Below are 17,421 nucleotides of genomic sequence, written 5' to 3'. Positions count from 1 at the left end.
CCCACTTGCGACCCCTATCAGATCACAGACTACTTGAAGAATTCAATACTCATTTACAAGGCATCAAAGCCAAAGGAACTGCACATTATTAAATGATATAGCTGGAAGGAAAATAGTGTAGAAACCTACCAAAAAACTATTGGGCAACAACAAATTCAATCCCTTTTAAACAACTTCATGGACAAAACATTTCACTGTAAAAGTGAAGGTGTAAACTTATCAGTACAAAGCCTTAATGGTATATTTGATCTTTCAGCTTCCCTATCAAATCAAACATGTTCAATCAGGCAACCTAAGAAAATTTAAAACAATGAAAAATGGTTTGATGAAGAATGCAAAAACCTAAGAAAAGAAATTGGGAAACGTAGCCAACCAAAAACAACAGGAGCATCCATGTGCCCTCTTCCGGGTTCCTTGCTAGGTTCAATATATACAGGTTAAGGGTGCGTTCGTAAATTAACTTTGGCTATGTACGATTTCAGAGCACTCTCGTCTGTGTGCAAGAGCGCTGAATAACGGATGCATTTACAAGCGTGCAACACGTTGAATATGACCGTTGTCAGTAGAAGTCGGCAAAAAATGCAATTATATTGTTGCCAGCAGCACAGTTACAGTCACCAAACGATACCCAGAAACGAGACCCAGAAAACTTGTGCCTTCCGTATGGTGAATCACTAAAACAATACATAAAAGCACTACGGAAAAAGAATGAACAGCACGTCAGAAATCAGCTCAATGTGATTGAACAATCCATAGAATCTAACCATTTCTGGGAAAATTGGAAGACACTAAACAATCAGCAAAGTAATCTATCCAAAACAGAGATGGATAAACCACCTTTCCAATCTTTTTGGCTCTATAACAAAGCAAAAACATATACATGTTAAATGACAACTCTTAGAATCAGCTATTAAAAACTCAGAATGAATCAGAATCAGAATTAATTATTACATTGAATGAACTACAGGACAAAATACAAACCATGCTACTCAGAAAGGCCTGTGATATTGATGGAATCCTAAATTAAATGATAAAAATATACAGAGCACAAATTTCAATTGGATATGCTTACACTCATTAACGTTATCCTCAACTCATCTTCCCCAATATTTGGAACAAGGGACTTATCGCCCCAATCCACAAAAGTGGAAATACATTTGACCCCAATATACGGGCACAAGGTGAGACCCAGATGCAGACACAGGAGGCAGATGGTTAGAGTCCAAGATGTTTATTAACTATCCAAAAGGGGTAGGCAAGTGAATGGTCATGGACAGGCAAAAGGTGAAAACCAGTACAGAGTTCCAGAAAGGCAGGCAGGCTTGAGGTCAGGGCAGGCAGAATGGTCAGGCAGGCGGGAATGGAGTACAGAAAACAGGCAAAGGTCAAAACCAGGAGGAGGATTAGTAGAAGAGAAAACAAAGCAGGTGCACGAGGGAAAAACCACACTGGCTGACTTGAACATACAAGACGAACTGGCACAGAGAGACAGGAAACACAGGGATAAATACACCAGGGAAAATAAGCGACACCTGGAGGGGGTGGAGTCAATCAGAGGGACAGGTGAAACAGATCAGGGTGTGACACCCAGTAACTACCGTGGGATATGCATCAACAGCAACCATGGGAAAATCCTCTGTATTGTCATCAACAGCAGACTCGTACATTTTCTCTGTTGAAAACAATGTGCTGAAAAAAAGCTTAATTGAAAGATCACGTATTCACCCTACAAAACCTAATTAACAAACAAACCAGAAACAAAGCAAAGTCTTTTCAAGCTTTGTTGATTTCAAAAAAAGCTTTTGACTCCATTTGGCATTGAGGTCTGCTATACAAATTGATGGAAAACAGTGTGGGGGGAAACATACAACATTTATAAAATCCATGTACACAAACAAGTGTGCAGTTAAAATTGGCACAAAAATAAATTCCATAACAAAGCCAAACCTTCCATAACAAAGCCATCACCTACAGAGAGGTTCATCTAGAGAAGAGTCCCCTAAGCAAGCTGGTCCTGGGGCTCAAACAGACCCCACAGAGCCCCAGGATAGCAACAGCAACAGAGTTAGACCAAATCATGAGAAAACAAAGAGATAATTACTAAGAATTTACCAAAAAACTGAGCAAACTCGGATTGTTATTTGGCCCCAAAAAGAGAGTACACAGTGGCAGAACACCTGACCACTGTGATCGACCCAAAATGAAGGAATGCTTTGACTATGTATAGACTCAGTGAGCATAACCTTGCTATTGAGAGAGGCCGCCGTAGGGAGACCTGGCTCCCAAGAGAAGACATGCTATGTGTACACTGCCCAGAAAATTAGATGGAAGCTGGAGCTGCACTTCCTAACCTCCTGCTAAATGTATGACCATATCAGAGACACATATTTACCTCAGATTACACCAACCCACCAAAGATTTTGGAAAGAAAATCAAATCTCGATAAACTCCCATATCCATTGGTTGAAATACCACATTGTTTGATCACAGCAGCAAGATTTGTGTTCTGTTACCACAAGGAAATGGCAACCAGTGAAGAACTAACACCATTGTAAATACAACTCATATTTACTGTATGTGTATTTATTTTCGTTTTTGTACTATTTGCACATCATTATAACACTGAATATAACCCTAATATGACATTTGAAATGTTTATATTCCTTTGAAACTTTTGTTTGCGTAATGTTTACTTTGTTTATAATCTATTTCACTTGCTTTGGCAATGTAAACATATGTTTCCCATGCCAATAAAGCACTTTAAATGTAACTGAGAGAGAGAGAGAGAGAGAGAGAGAGAGAGAGAGAGAGAGAAGTGCACACCCATACTGTATATAGAGTAGGGTGAAAAGGTGCTTTGGTGATGAAAAGTAAGTTCCTTTTGTTATAAAATACATTTTACCAAGACAAATATGACTATTCATGTTCTGAATTGTTCAGTGGGGTCTTTCACTAACCTATCATTAACATTATATCCAAAAAGTCAAATTCCATCACCTAATACAGCCGATAATAAGCAATGAGCTATGTTAACATAGCGATGCAGGTTAGATAAAATACGGAACGGTTACGTATTTCACTGAAAGACTAAACTTGTTTTCTAAATGATAGTTTCTGGTTTCGACCATATTAATGACCAAAGGCTCGTATTTCTGTGTGTTATTATGTTATAATTAAGTCTATGATTTGATAGAGCAGTCTGACTGAGTGATGGTAGGCACCAGCAGGCTCGTAAGCATTCATTCAAACAGCCCTTTCGTGTGTTTGCCAGCAGCTCTTCGCTGTGCTTTAAGCATTGCACTGTTTATGACTTCAAGCCTATCAACTCCCGAGATTAGGCTGGTGTAACCGATGTGAAATGGCTAGCTAGTTAGCGGGGTGCGCGTTAATTAGCATTTCAATCAGTGACATCACTCGCTCTGAGACATGGAGTAGTTGTTCCCCTTGCTCTGGAAGGGCCGCGGCTTTTATGGAACGATGGGTAACGATGCTTCGAGGGTGGATGTTGTCGATGTGTTCCATGTTCGAGCCGAGGACGGAGCGAGGAGAGGAACGGAAGCTATACTGTTACACTGGCAATACTAAAGTGCCTATAAGAACATTCAATAGTCTAAGGTATATGAAATACAAATCGTATAGAGAGAAATAGTCCTATAATTCCTATAATAACTATAACCTAAAACTTCTTACCTGGGAATATTGAAGATTCATGTTAAAAGGAACCACCAGCTTTCATATGTTCTCATGTACTTAAACGTTAGCCTTTTTACATGGCACATACTGCACTTTTACTTTCTTCTCCAACACTTTGTTTTTGCATTATTTATACCAAATTGAACATGTTTCATTATTTATTTGAGGCTAAATTGATTTTATTGATGTTGATATTATATGGTTATATGCAGCAGTTTGGGCCGCTTGGCACATTGCGAACTGTGTGAAGTCCATTTATTCCTAACAAAGGCGTAATTAATTTGCCAGAATTGTATATTATTATGACATAACATTGAAGGTTGTACAATGTAACAGCAATATTTAGACTTAGGGATGCCATCCCTGTTAGATAAAATACGGAACGGTTACGTATTTCACTGAAAGAATAAACTTGTTTATTGATGTTGATTTTATTGATATTAAGTTAAAATAAGTGTTCATTCAGTATTGTTGTAATTGTCATTATTACAAATAAATAAATAAAAATCATCCGATTAATCGGTATCGGCTTTTTTGTTCCTCCAATAATCGGTATCGGTGTTAAAAAAATCATAATCGGTCGACCTCTAACAGAGATACACTTGTTTTTGTTAGAAATCCAAACATTTTCTTACAGGAATTGTGAATTAATATGAAAAAGCATATACTAAAATATGAAAATACTACACGTCATCTCTCAAAATCGATATCCATCTTACCTCTATATTCTTTAATGACCCGCAGATTCGAGAAGAAAGATGATGAGTTCAATGGGATAGTGAGCCTGTCAGGTAGCAAGAAGCCTCAATTCTTGCACAGAATCCAGCCTAGTTGACACAATGCAATTATGTAGATTTTTGACCACCTTTTGTCTCTGGCTTGCATTGATTTAGTCACCCTAATTATGGCCATCCTATAAGGGTAAAAACTCTAATAACTTTTTAACAGATTATAATAGAGACATGAGGTTTGGAAAAAAATTTTAGAGGGTTATCTACACAATATTTTTTTACCCGTTGTTTAATAAATGTGATTTGTGTATTAAATATTTGTGTTTTTGATTGGTCACCCTTCATAGAGTGCATAGGGACAGTGATAAGAAGACAGAAACAGATGACAGAGAATGAAGCCGGCAGTCAGAGATAAAGAGAGAGAGAGCGACAGGCACAGAGGCAGACAGTGGTCAAAAGAGAGAAACATGGGACAGAGCAATAGAGTCACACAGAGAGATCAAAAGAGAGACTCACAGGCACGTCCGTCCAAAATACCTTTAATTGTTCTTAGTGATTAATTACAATGTGGAAAAATCAGGTAATACAGATACTAGAATAGCTTTCAATGGCCTCCTTTAGCTATAATTTACAGTGAGAGGAGGGAGGGGAGAAATAGTAAGTTCAGCCATCATTACACAGAGAGAGGAGCGAGAGAGCGGAAGAGAGAGAAATAGAGAAAGAGAGAGGGGAAAAGGAAGGGACTGGGAAAGGACTGGGAAAAAGATGGAGAGAGAAAGAATATCAATCAAAGTAAATGCCTCACCAAGTCAGTCAGTTCTGCCATTATAAAAGTCCTGAAAGATATGCCTGAATAGTTATTGGTTATTAGAAACTATATATATATATATAATTATATATATATATATTAATACATTAATATAACACTAAAACAACAAATAGCATGATATATCTACAGTATATATTATCTATATCTAAATATAGAATACATATACGGTGCATTCGGAAAGTATTCAGACCCCTTGACTTTATCCACATTTCGTTACATTACAGCCTTATTATGAAATTGATTAAATATTTTGTTTCCCTCTATCTAGACACAATACCCCATAATGACTCATCTAAAATAGGTTCATACACATTTTTTACAATTTATTTTAAAAAAAAACATCAATACCTTACTTACAGAAGTATTCAGACTCTTTGCTATGAGACTCGAAATTGAGCTCAGGTACATCCTGTTTCCATTGATCATCCTTGAGATGTTTCAAAACTTGATTGAAGTCCACCTGTGGTAAATTCAATTGATTGGACATTATTTGGAAAGGCACACACCTGTTTATATAAGGTCCCACAGTTGACAGTGCATGTCGGAGCAAAAACAAACCATGAGGTCGAAGGAATTTTCCGTAGAGCTCCGAGACAGGATAGTGTCGAGGCACAGATCTGGGGAAGGAAACCAAAACATTTCTGCAGCACTGAAGGTCCCTAACATAACAGTGGCCTCCATCATTCTTAAATGGAAGAAGTTTGGAACCACCAAGAATCCTCCTAGAGCTGGCTGCCTGGACAAAATGAGAAATCGGGGAAGAAGGGCCTTGGTGACAGGGCAGGGAGGTGACAAAGAACCCAATTGTCACTCTGACAGAGCTCCAGAGTTCCTCTCTATGGAGAGACCAGAAAATAGCTGTGCAGCGACGCTCCCCATCCAACCTGACAGAGCTTGAGAGGATCTGCAGAGAAGAATGGAAGAAACTCCCTAAATACAGGTATGCCAAGCTTGTAGCATTATACCCAAGAAGATTCTAGGCTGTAACCGCTGCCAAAGGTGCTTCAAGAAAGTACTGAGTAAAGGGTCTGAATACTTACGTAAATGTGATATTTCAGTTTTGCAAAAATGAATAAAAACCTGTTTTTGCTTTTTCATTATGGTGTAGATAGATATTGTGTGTAGATTGATGAGGGAGGAAAAACAATTTAATCCATTTTAGAATAAGGCTGTAAAGTAAAAACAATGTGGAAGAGGTCAAGGGGTTTGAATACTTTCCGAATGCACTGTAATTCTGATGAGAAGCCCTATTAGATTGTGTGCTGCTGTGGATGTATCATCCATCCAGTGTGATGTGCTCAGAGAAGGCACATATCTAGTATCAGCCTACCTTCCCAAAAACCTTACCTTAACCATCAGGGTGGGAACACAAAACTGACCGTAGATCAACATCCAGGATTATATAGCTTCTCAGATCACTTCTACAGCTGAAACATTTTTATTGCACTGTAGATACACACAAAAAGGGCAGGATTCTATCCGTATCCCCACAGTATCACGGAAGACCCGCGCTATAGGTCATTATAGGCAATGTTCCCACATTTGCAGAGACTGCACTTACAGTAAACCCTGCATGTCGGCTCAATCGGAAATGATCTTTGCCTTTTAATGCCGATCTTTCTCAATACTTCCGCGATAGGGATCGTGTCCAGCCCTTAGCTTTCCGTTTTCCTTACCAATAATCAGTGTGTTCAGATCTACAACGGAAACCTTTTTATTGCAATTCTTCTCCAGATTCTTTAACTGTGCTCCTACTTATAGAAATTGCTGGGTTGTCATGACCTTGTACATAGAAGTCAATAGATACAGGTAACTGTGATCTTGTTAGTGTGTATGGTTGTGGGAGGTTATTTGCTTATATGGAGAGCTGAAGACATGTTCCCCTTTCGCTCGGCTCAGTGGAGAAGGAAATGACCCGGTAAGGGTTGACAACACACAGAGCACACACAGCACACATACACACACACAGAATACACACACACACAGCTCTCTGGGCTATCTTTGAGAGCATCTGTCCCACACAGCAACACTACTGACTCTGTACATCGTGGCCACGTAATACAATGCACAGAACACTTGGAATATAATGTTTCAAAGCAGCAAGTAAATTCAACATTCCATCAAAAGCCAAGGGTGCTTCAAAGGGTTCTCCTATAGGGACAGCCGAAGAACCATTTTAGGGTCTAGATAGCACCTTTTTTCTAAGAGTGTGAAATTTGAAGAAAAATGGACATCACTGTGCTAGGCTGAGCTAGCTGCAGTACAGTCACCTCCACTACACATCCTTTCAGTTTCGTGCTTTTTCCAAAATGGCCAATTAACATTTAGTCAAACACTCTACTTTGTCTGTTCAATAAGGAATAAGGAAGTTCAACTGTCCAACCTACCTACCCCTCAGCTTACCACCTTTACTGTACAAATCCTTTGTGTACATGTTTCTGTGTATGAGACATATCCCACCTCCCTCTGAAACGGTCACTGTGGATCACAAATCTTAATTGTGGAAGTCAAACGGTATATTCTATTGTATACATTCCAGTATGTAAAGTCTGCAGTGTTTGTCTGTGTCTCTCAGACCTCTGACTCCAGACTAGACACGCGTCCCCAGGGCTGGGTCACACAGGATCTGTTCTCAGACCTCAAACCTACTGATGTATCTCCTCTCTGGGGCTCTAAGCCCGGATCCTGGTCCTCTCGGTAGGCTCCATTGGCCCCATAGGCTCCATACAGACTGTCCTGGTACAGCAACCCCCTCTGGCCTCGAAAGCCACCACAGGGCAGGAGCTGGCATACTGGGCTGGGACTAGGGTATGTCCCGGGGCTGGGGCTGGCGTGGTTGCTGGATGCCTGGGAATGGGCCTGGAGGTCCAGGGGACCATGGTAGAGAGGCAGCCCAGGGTAGGAGGTTAGATAGTGGGAGTACTGTCTGCTGAGCAGGTTGGTGGCTCTCCGGACCCCCCCAAGGCCTACCCCCCCTCCGCCTCCCTGACCCCCCAGCATGGCCTCCCTGTAGGTGGGCAGGTGGGTGGAGTTTGAGTACCGCAGCTTCTTACGTCCGTTCCCTTTCCTCTGGTCCTGCCTTATATGGAGATATGCATGCTGGCGAGTTGAGGTGGCAGGGTAGCATAGGTTGTTCCGGAGGGGGGCGGGGTTGTAGAGTTTAGTGGGATTTTCTTGGTCGGCCATGACGCAGGGAAACAGGTCTGGTAAAGCAGAATGTGATTGGCAATCAAGGGATGTAGGCAGAGTTTCGTCCGGCTGGAGAATCCGCTCACTCCCCCAGGTGGCTCGGAGGAAAGATGGCCGTCGGTGGAGCCTCGGTCTGCCTGCCAGAACCAGCTCCTCCAGGGGAACAGGCCAGGAGCCAACGCAGCCTTCTACCCCAGGACAGAGCATCGTTCCTGGGTACAGGGAGTCGGGCATCTGGGGTGAGACGTTGTTCTCCTGGAGGTGGTTGGCCCGGAGTTCACCCAGACACACCGTCTTCTCCTCCCTGCGCCTCCTCCACTCTCCTCCTCCTGATTCCCCTGAGAGGAGGCTCTTGCTCCTCCTATTCTTCCTGGAGGGTTCTGTGTGGGATGGATGGGAGATGGCAGAGGGGTGGTGAGAGAAGGGGTAGATGTCTGGCAGCTGAAGCTCACTATAGGGGATGAAAGGAGAGCGGGGATGGGAGATGTGCTGGGGCTCCACATACAGCCTACCTGTGGAGGGTTGAGAGTAGGAAGAGAGGGGGTCCCCTCCAGCCAGGTCAAGGTGAGGGCTACTGAGACTAGAAACAGAAAGTGGTCTGTCGTAGAGGGAGGAAGTGCGAGCCGGGAGCGTGTATCGTAGGGGCGTGGGTCTTGCCAGCCCCTTCTGCCTGTTCAGAGAAGTCACTACACCCAGCGTGCAGTATTGCGGGATGAGGGGGTGCTCGGGGGACAGGTGTGTGTGTGTGTTCTCTGTGACATGAGAAAACCCTCCTGGAACCATTTCCGTGGTGACCTGCTGTGGAATGTGGACTGGCAGGTTGCCGCCATGGCGACCCCAGTGTTCTATGGTCTTGGTGGCGTGGTCCAGTGAGGTCTCGACCTGGGCAGAGTTGACCAGGTCTTTAGCGGTGCGTAACATCTTAAGCATGTTAGCCTGGGCGTAGTTAGTTGTCAGATCTGAGTTTGCCAGGTTAGGGTGGTCTGGTTCCTCCACCCCGTTGAAGCAACTGTAGATTCCCTGGGAGATGAAAGAGAGGGGGAGAAAGGGATAGAGGAGGTTAGATAGAGGGAGGGAAAGTAGAGGAAGAAAAAGAGGAATGGGGGGGTAGAAGTGAGAAAATGATGATCTATTACACTTAAAACATGAAACATTCATCTTCTGCACATCTACCATTCCAGTGTTTAATTGCTACATTGTAATTACTTCGCCACCATGGCCTATTTATTGCCTTAACTCCCTTATCTTACCTCATTTGCACTCACTGTACATAGACTTTTATTTTTTTCTACTGTATTATTGACTGTATGTTTGTTTATTCCATGTGTAACTCTGTGTTGTTGTATATGTCGAACTGCTGTGCTTTATCTTGGCCAGGTCGCAGTTGTAAATGAGAACTTGTTCTCAACTAGCCTACCTGGTTAAATAAAGGTAAAATAAAAAAATGAATGTAACTAAGGCTGGGAATGTCAATACGATCAAACTAGCAAGGGCAATGATTGCAATAATCACATCGCAATGATCAGTCATAACGTTGCTAATAGGTTAGGGTATCTATTTATGTAGCAAGCTAAAAACACAGATTCTAACGTTATCTAGCTAGCTATCAAGCTGCTAGGAGGATGTCATGTCATGCCATTGGAGGAGTGGGTGATTGACTGACTTCTTCCCCTCCTATCTTTTTTCGGAGCACCCTCGTTTGAGTTTGCCAGAGCACAGAACAACTGATGAATTTACAAATGCGCAACACCTGCTGAATATGACCGGTGTCAATAAATGTAGACAAAAAAAAGTAATAGTTAGTCAAGAATGCACTACATAACATGTAAACAGCCTAACCAGCTCTGCTACAGCCAGTAAAATTGTCAGAGTGAGGTGTTCTCTAATTTGTGTCTGGAAGTAGCTAGCTAGCAAGCTAGGCAAATTTAACCAGTCAGCTTGGGTGCTTGGTTGGGACAAGCATGCATTGGCAGGCAAGCTGCAGAAGGACAAGGAGGCTACAATTCCCCATGGTTCATCAGTACAATTTTTAGAGCCTACTCGCTGAAAACGTTTGAAAGGGTTTATCTAATGTTCCTTCGTTAGATATTAGCTCATCTTGCTCTGGCTAGCATTAGTTTTTTAACTTCTTGATGTGCGTAACTGCGGGAGAGAGAGCCTAACTTTTCATGGTTGTTTGATCAATAGTACTGTAAAGTTCCCAAATGTAAGAGGACTCCCATGGTGTTAACACATTTGCAGAAATCCTTTCAGGTGTATTTTGTGGCTTTTGTCGAATGAGTTCTAATTATCTAAAGTTGTGCTGTTGCAACTGCCTGTAAACACACAGTCCAGTTCAAAGTGAATGATGGCAGGGCCGTGTGGAAAATGGCTTGTTTGTATAAAGGCCTACTGTAGATCTGATTGGCTATAGCTCCTGGACAAAACAGTTTTATTTACTGCAGTGTCTAAAGCCTTTTGTGACTAGGGGGCAGTATTTTCATTTTTGGAAAAATAACTTTCCCGTAGTAAACGGGATATTTTGTCAGGACAAGATGCTAGAATATGCATATAATTGACAGCTTAGGATAGAAAACACTCTAAAGTTTCCAAAACTGAAAACATATTGTCTGTGAGTATAAGAGAACTGGTGTTGCAGGCGAAAGAAAGCCTGAGGAAAATCCAATCCGGAAGTGCCTCATGTTTTGAAAGCGCTGCGTTCCAATGCGTCCCTATTGAGCAGTGAATGGTCTATCAACCAGATTACTCTTTCTCCGTATTCCCCAAGGTGTCTACAGCATTGTGACGTAGTTTTACGCATTTATGTTGAAGAATACCCGTAAGCGGCTACATTGCGCAAGTGGTCACCTGATGGCTCCCAGAGAGACTCTCGCGTAAAATGCAGAGATAGCCATTATTCCAATCGGTCCTACTGAAAAACGAATTGTCCCGGTGGATATATTATCAAATAGATATTTGAAAAACACCTTGAATCATCCGAAGCTCATCAAAGGTAAACGATTTAATATGATTGCTTTTCTGATTTCCGTGACCAAATTACCTGCTGCTAGCTGGACAAAATGCTATGCTAGGCTATCGATAAACTTACACAAATGCTTGTCTAGCTTTGGCTGTAAAGCATATTTTGAACATCTGAGATGACAGGGTGATTAACAAAAGGCTAAGCTGTGTCTCAATATATTTAATTTGGGATTTTCATGAATAGGAATATTTTCTAGAAATATCTATGTCCGTTGCGTTATGCTAATTAGTGTCAGTCGATGATTACGCTCCCGCATGCGGGATTGGGAGTCACTAGAGGTTTGTGCAAACGCCACGTTCTCACTCAATATTGTTATAGAATTTTCACATGTTCCTTACTATAAATAATTGAAAACTGACCATTTTCTTCTTGGGGGGTGTACAAAAAACAGATTTTTTAATCAAATTTCATGTTGCTAAAATGCTGTTAGTTCCACTTAAAATGTGTTTTTCACAAACATACGTTATTTTTTAAACAACTTCTTGCTTAAATGTATTCTTGAAAAGGGATAAGCTAACAAAATAGCAACAATATCCTCTTTCATAACACCCGCTTCAGCCACTAAAAAGTAGTCGACAACAAAAGCTAGCTAGCTACACTGTGGGAAAACTTCTGCTCGCTATTGCGCAGTGACCTGTTGGCCTTCAAGAAGGCAAAAGTTTCCATGCGTTTTGTAAAAACGGTCCCATCCATTAAGTCAAAATGTGATCGTTTGATTCCACTGTCACTCCAAAATGTTGCCCTAATACTGTTTTTTTGGCAAATGCCTTCATCTAGATTATGTTGTCCTAGCCAATGGCTGACTTTGCTAGCAAGATGTATCTCCCAGAAACCAGCAAAGAAAAATCCTAATTGGATATTATTTTCTCTTCAGTGTTAACGCTTTCCAACAAAAACTGAAGAGATTAAATCAGAACAGCATTGAAAATAATAATATAATGATCATTATTATTATACTATTGTAATCATTATTTTAGCTTTCTCTGAAAGTGTAGAAGGCCCATTGTTCCCCACTGTGTTTGGGTTAGTAATAATTTATAAAGCAGCTCAAATTTCCCTCAGCATGCATTTTTTCACTATTTTGAAATTCTAAAGAATCCATATGTTATTCTGAAATATGTACACTGAAATACTGAACATTTAGAACTCTTATTATGGTGGTGGTTTGACAATTATGTTACAATTATGGTCTTGAATTTGACATTTTTTTTGTCTCGGTCTTGATTCGGTCTCAATTTTCTCCTGTCTTGCTCTTGAATCGGTCTCGCTTTAGGTGGTCTCGAACACAACACTGGCTATAGGGATGTTCTGTATAATCAGGGGAATGTAAAAGGAATTCATAACTTCTGTAAACTGGCTAAATTAGTTGAATGAAATTACTTTCTTACTATATGTGAGGTGTAAATATTGAGCCTAGTCTTCTCTCTACAGGGCTTCTAGGTTCGCTGAAGGTTAAAAACCTCTAATGGTTGGGGGGCAGTATTGAGTAGCTTGGATGAATAAGGTGCCCAAAGTAAATGGCCTGCTCCTCAGTCTAAGTTGATAATATATGCATAGTATTATTAGTATTGGAAAGAACACTCTGAAGTTTCTAAAACTGTTTGAATGATGTCTGTGAGTATGACAACTCATTTGGCAGGCAAAAACCTGAGGAGAAATCCAAACAGGAAGTGAGAAATCTGAGGTTGGTATGTATTCAACACAGTTCCCATTACAATCCCCTTGAGATATTAATGATGTTGCACTTTCTAGGGCTTCCACTAGAGGTCAACTGTCTATAGAAATTTGAATGAGGCTTCTACTGTGTTGTGGGACTGAATGACAGCAGAATGAATCAGGTGTCTGGCAATCAGCCATTTTCTGGTCACACGCATTTCACATGATAGCGACCTGTGTTCCATGGCTCCTGAAGACACAAAGGAATACTCCGGTTGGAACTTTAATGAAGATCAATGATAAAAACTTCCTAATGATTGATTCTGTACTTAGTTTGAAATGTTTCTTCGACCTGTAATATAACTTTTTGAAGTTTTGTCCGATGTAACGCTGACCAGAACCAGCGTTTGGATATGTATACCAAACGTGCTAACAAAAGTAGCTAATTGAACATAAATAACGGACATTATCGAACAAATCAAGCATTTATTGTGGACCTGGGATTCCTGGGAGTGCATTCTGATGAAGATCATCAAAGGTAAGGGAATATTAAGCATGTAATTTATGGTTTATGTTGACTACACAACATGGCGGATATCTGTTTGGGTTGTTTTGGTCTCTGAGCTCCGTATTCAGATTATAGCATGGTCTGCTTTGTCCTTAAAGTTTTTTTGACATCGGACACAGCGGTTGCATTAAGGAGAAGTGTATCTATTATTCCGTGCATAATAGTTGTATCTTTTATCAATGTTTATTAGGAGTATTTCTGTAAATTGATGTGGCTCTCTGCAAAATCACCTGATGTTTTGGAACTACTAAATGTAACGCGCCAATGTAAATTGAGATTTTTTTGATATAAATATTAACTTTATCGAACAAAAAAATACATGTATTGTGTAACATGAAGTTCTATGAGTGTCATCTGATGAAGATCATCAAAGGTTAGTGATTCATTGTATCTATATTTCTGCTTTTTGTGACTCCTTTCTTTGGCTGGAAAAATGGCTGTGTTTTTCTGTGACTTGGCTCTGACCTAACATAATTTTTTGGTTTGCTTTCGCTCTAAAGCCTTTTTGAAATCGGACACTGTAGTGGAATTAACAAGAAGTGTATCTTTAAAATGGTGTAAAATACTTGTATGTTTGAGGAATTTGAATTATGGGATTTCTGTTGTTTTGAATTTGGCGCCCTGCACTTTCACTGGCTGTTGTCATATCGATCACGTTAGCGGGATCTCAGCCCAAAGAGGTTTTAAAGTACTTAATGTCATCAGTTTTTGTCCAGAATATTAGGTAATTGAAACTGAAACAGCGCATCCCGAATGGAGCCAGCAAACAATGTACCAGGCCAGCTGTGATTTACAACATGATAGCAAAATTTTGGGACGACCAGGAAATGTATTGGTGAATTATATGTATTGGTGAATTATATACACTGAACTGCATCCATCTATTCTGACAACAATGTCTTAGTGTACATCATGGAACATTGAGTCAAATAGATCTTTTAAACCTCTTATAAAGTTGGTTTTGTAGCATAAACTGGGAATTTTATCTTTTTTACTGATATTATGATTGTCTGTTTGTTTCATATTTGAATAGTTTAGGTCACCGGTTACTTTGTGTGCTAAACGTGATATTTTTTTTGCAATGGGAAGGAGTAGTTGTACCTTTCGATTGGGAATTGCTTAATGGTTGTGTTTTGTAATGTCATGATTGGGACCTACTGGCTTATTTTGCCTGGGTTTATGGACTGCTTATCCTTTATCCACATGCTGCATGTGACTGCTGTCTTTCCATCGGCCCTATGTAATGGTGCCTGGAGAAGTGGGTATAATAACATTTTGGCAAAAGTTCCCAAACGGCCCACCCAGCGAAGTAAAGGCACCCTGGTGTGAAATATCTAGTTTTTGTAAAAGTTTTCCTATAGATAGGTTCTCACTTTCAATCACACTTATTTTAAATAAAAAATGTTTAAAAATATTGTCCACAACAATGCTTAAACCACATCAGTCTGATTGAGTGGGCCTGTCATAGCCTAGCTCCCCAGTAGGTGGGCCTCTGTCCACCTAGGTCCATCCATGTCTACGCCCCTGATGCAAACAGCGCATGATGACAATTGCGCATCACAAATAGCAGTGGTGTAAAGTACTTAAGTAAAAATACTCTAAAATACTACTTAAGTTGTTTGTTGGGGTATCTTTACTTTACTTTTATATTTTTGACAACTTTTACTTCACTACATTCCTAAAAGAAAATGGTCTAATTCACACACATATCAAGAGAGCGTCGCTGGTCATCCCTACACGTGCTTCATTTGTAATTGATGTCTGAGTGTTGGAGCGTGCCCCCTTGCTATCTGTAATTTAAAAAAAACATGAAAATGGTGCCGCCTGGTTTGCTTTATAGCAGGAATTTGAAATGATTTATACTTTTACTTGTGATTCTTAAGTATAATTATTTTAGCAATGACATTTACTTTTGAAACTTAAGTATATTTAAAACTAAATACTTTTAGGCTTTTACTCAAGTAGGATTTTACTGCGTGACTTTCACTTTTATTTGAGTCATTTTCTATTAAGGTATGTTCCTCTTTTACTTTTACTCAAGTATATAAATTGGGTACTTTTTCCACCACTGACAAATAGCCTACCAATCAACACTTCAGACTAAACCTTTTCATTAGCTGGTTTGCATACCCATTGTTGCATTAGTCAGCATTTACCGGCTACCAATGTCATTCTTCTCTGAGCTGCTCCATGCCCAAAAAAGTTGAGTGCTGCACGCTCTTGCTACCTGCAGATGATATTCTGCTGAAACTGGGCTGTTTGCGCAGCGCACATGTGAATATATTTCACATGCTTTGCAATTGTGGAGGCTTCTTTTGTGCACGATTTCTCTATTGTACCACATCATTGATAAGTCGCATACCTCCACTACACTACTTTGACACGCATCAGTAGGGATTAATAAGTGAGTATATGCAATGCCCACTGAAAGAAAAGTAGGTGTATGGTTTATATCTACGTATAGCCTCCACTACTTTGTGTTCTACAAAAAGTGCACTCCCCTACATGAGTGCGCTGTTATTACAGTTGATGTCCATTCAGAATCACAAACCTGTCAGACACTGAAGGCCTATAGGTTTGCCACTGCGCAAGTTCAAACCCCCGAGCTGACAAGGTACACATCTGTCGTTCTGCCCTTGAACAGGCAGTTAACCCATTGTTCCTAGGCCGTCATTGAAAATAAGAATTTGTTCTTAACTGATCTTGCCTAGTTAAATAAAGGTAAAATAAAATAAATATGAAGGCTGTTATCATGCTGTATTCATGTTTGAAGAATATTTGGCCTGGCTGAATGGAATGACCGACACTCAATGTGGTCTCGATACCGGACTCGAGATCGAGACCTGTAGCTAAACAAACACACACACTGAACAACCTTTCTGAGCAAATAGACTCATACTGCATCAGCAAACAGAGAGCCGAGTCTCCTGACTGCCCTGTTCACAGTCGACTGAAAAACTGACAAAGCCCAAATTAATTTGGCCCTCAGGGGCCCCCGTAGGGATTAATTATCAGATAGTAATTTAGCTGCAAATCTGATAAGCCCCGATACAGGCACAACTCTGCAATTACACTCTGCTAGAGCAGGACGTACACACACACACTCTTTGTAAGAGTGGTGTTGGAGTTGGGTCTATAGATTTTTGGCTGGTAATGTTATTCCTTCCTTGCTCCTGCCTCTCCTCTCGACAACAACCACGCTTGATTTACATAGATTGGTTGTTGATTAACACTAATCTTGAGCTGGAATTGCTCATTATAACTATAGCTGGCAGATGATAATGTAGTCATTGAAATGATAGGCGGTGTAAACAGTACTAAGAGCTCATATCAGGCTTCATACATTGGCCACACATCCTCTCTCTCTTTCTAAACCTCTCTCACCCTGCTGATAGCGAGCAGGAAGTCCATGCGAGGAGACTTGTCTAGTTTCTTGCGTAGTTTCCAGTAGAGTAGATGTTCCCAGGCAAACACCAAGAGACTGAGCCCCATGGCCACCAGTAGCATGTAGAAGACCCCGGCCATGTTATCTATGTCCAGCTTACTACTCATCACCTCGTTCTTCTCATTCTGACAGATGCCTGACAGCCAGACTGTCTCCAAGCGCTGGGTGTCACCTGGGAGAGAGGAGAGGAGAGGGCCATGGTCATAATCCCCTTGAGGAGGGACTGGACTCACAAGTGAATAACTAGTCAGATTCAGCTGCTTTAGCTTTCTTTCAAATAAGGGTAGT

The 17,421-nt window shown here is 40.8% G+C and overlaps 1 protein-coding gene across 1 annotated transcript in view; it reads right to left on the bottom strand.

Annotated features, from left to right (window-relative positions):
- Window positions 1-6,447: 6,447 nt before the first annotated feature.
- The window catches only part of LOC109869994 (glutamate receptor ionotropic, NMDA 2C-like), a 98,998-nt gene continuing 88,024 nt past the window's right edge, over window positions 6,448-17,421 (bottom strand). The window contains exons 15-16 of the mRNA XM_031804583.1: window positions 17,073-17,305; window positions 6,448-9,462 (exon numbers count right to left, since the gene is read on the bottom strand). Of these exons, the coding sequence (XP_031660443.1) occupies window positions 7,825-9,462; window positions 17,073-17,305 (1,871 nt within the window). The 3' untranslated portion in view covers window positions 6,448-7,824. The remainder of the gene's footprint in view (window positions 9,463-17,072; window positions 17,306-17,421) is intronic.

Source organism: Oncorhynchus kisutch, linkage group LG25, assembly GCF_002021735.2.
Source record: "Oncorhynchus kisutch isolate 150728-3 linkage group LG25, Okis_V2, whole genome shotgun sequence".
Taxonomy (NCBI): Eukaryota; Metazoa; Chordata; class Actinopteri; order Salmoniformes; family Salmonidae; genus Oncorhynchus; species Oncorhynchus kisutch.
Note: the sequence above shows the minus strand (reverse complement) of the source record. Positions and strands in the feature narration are given on the sequence as shown.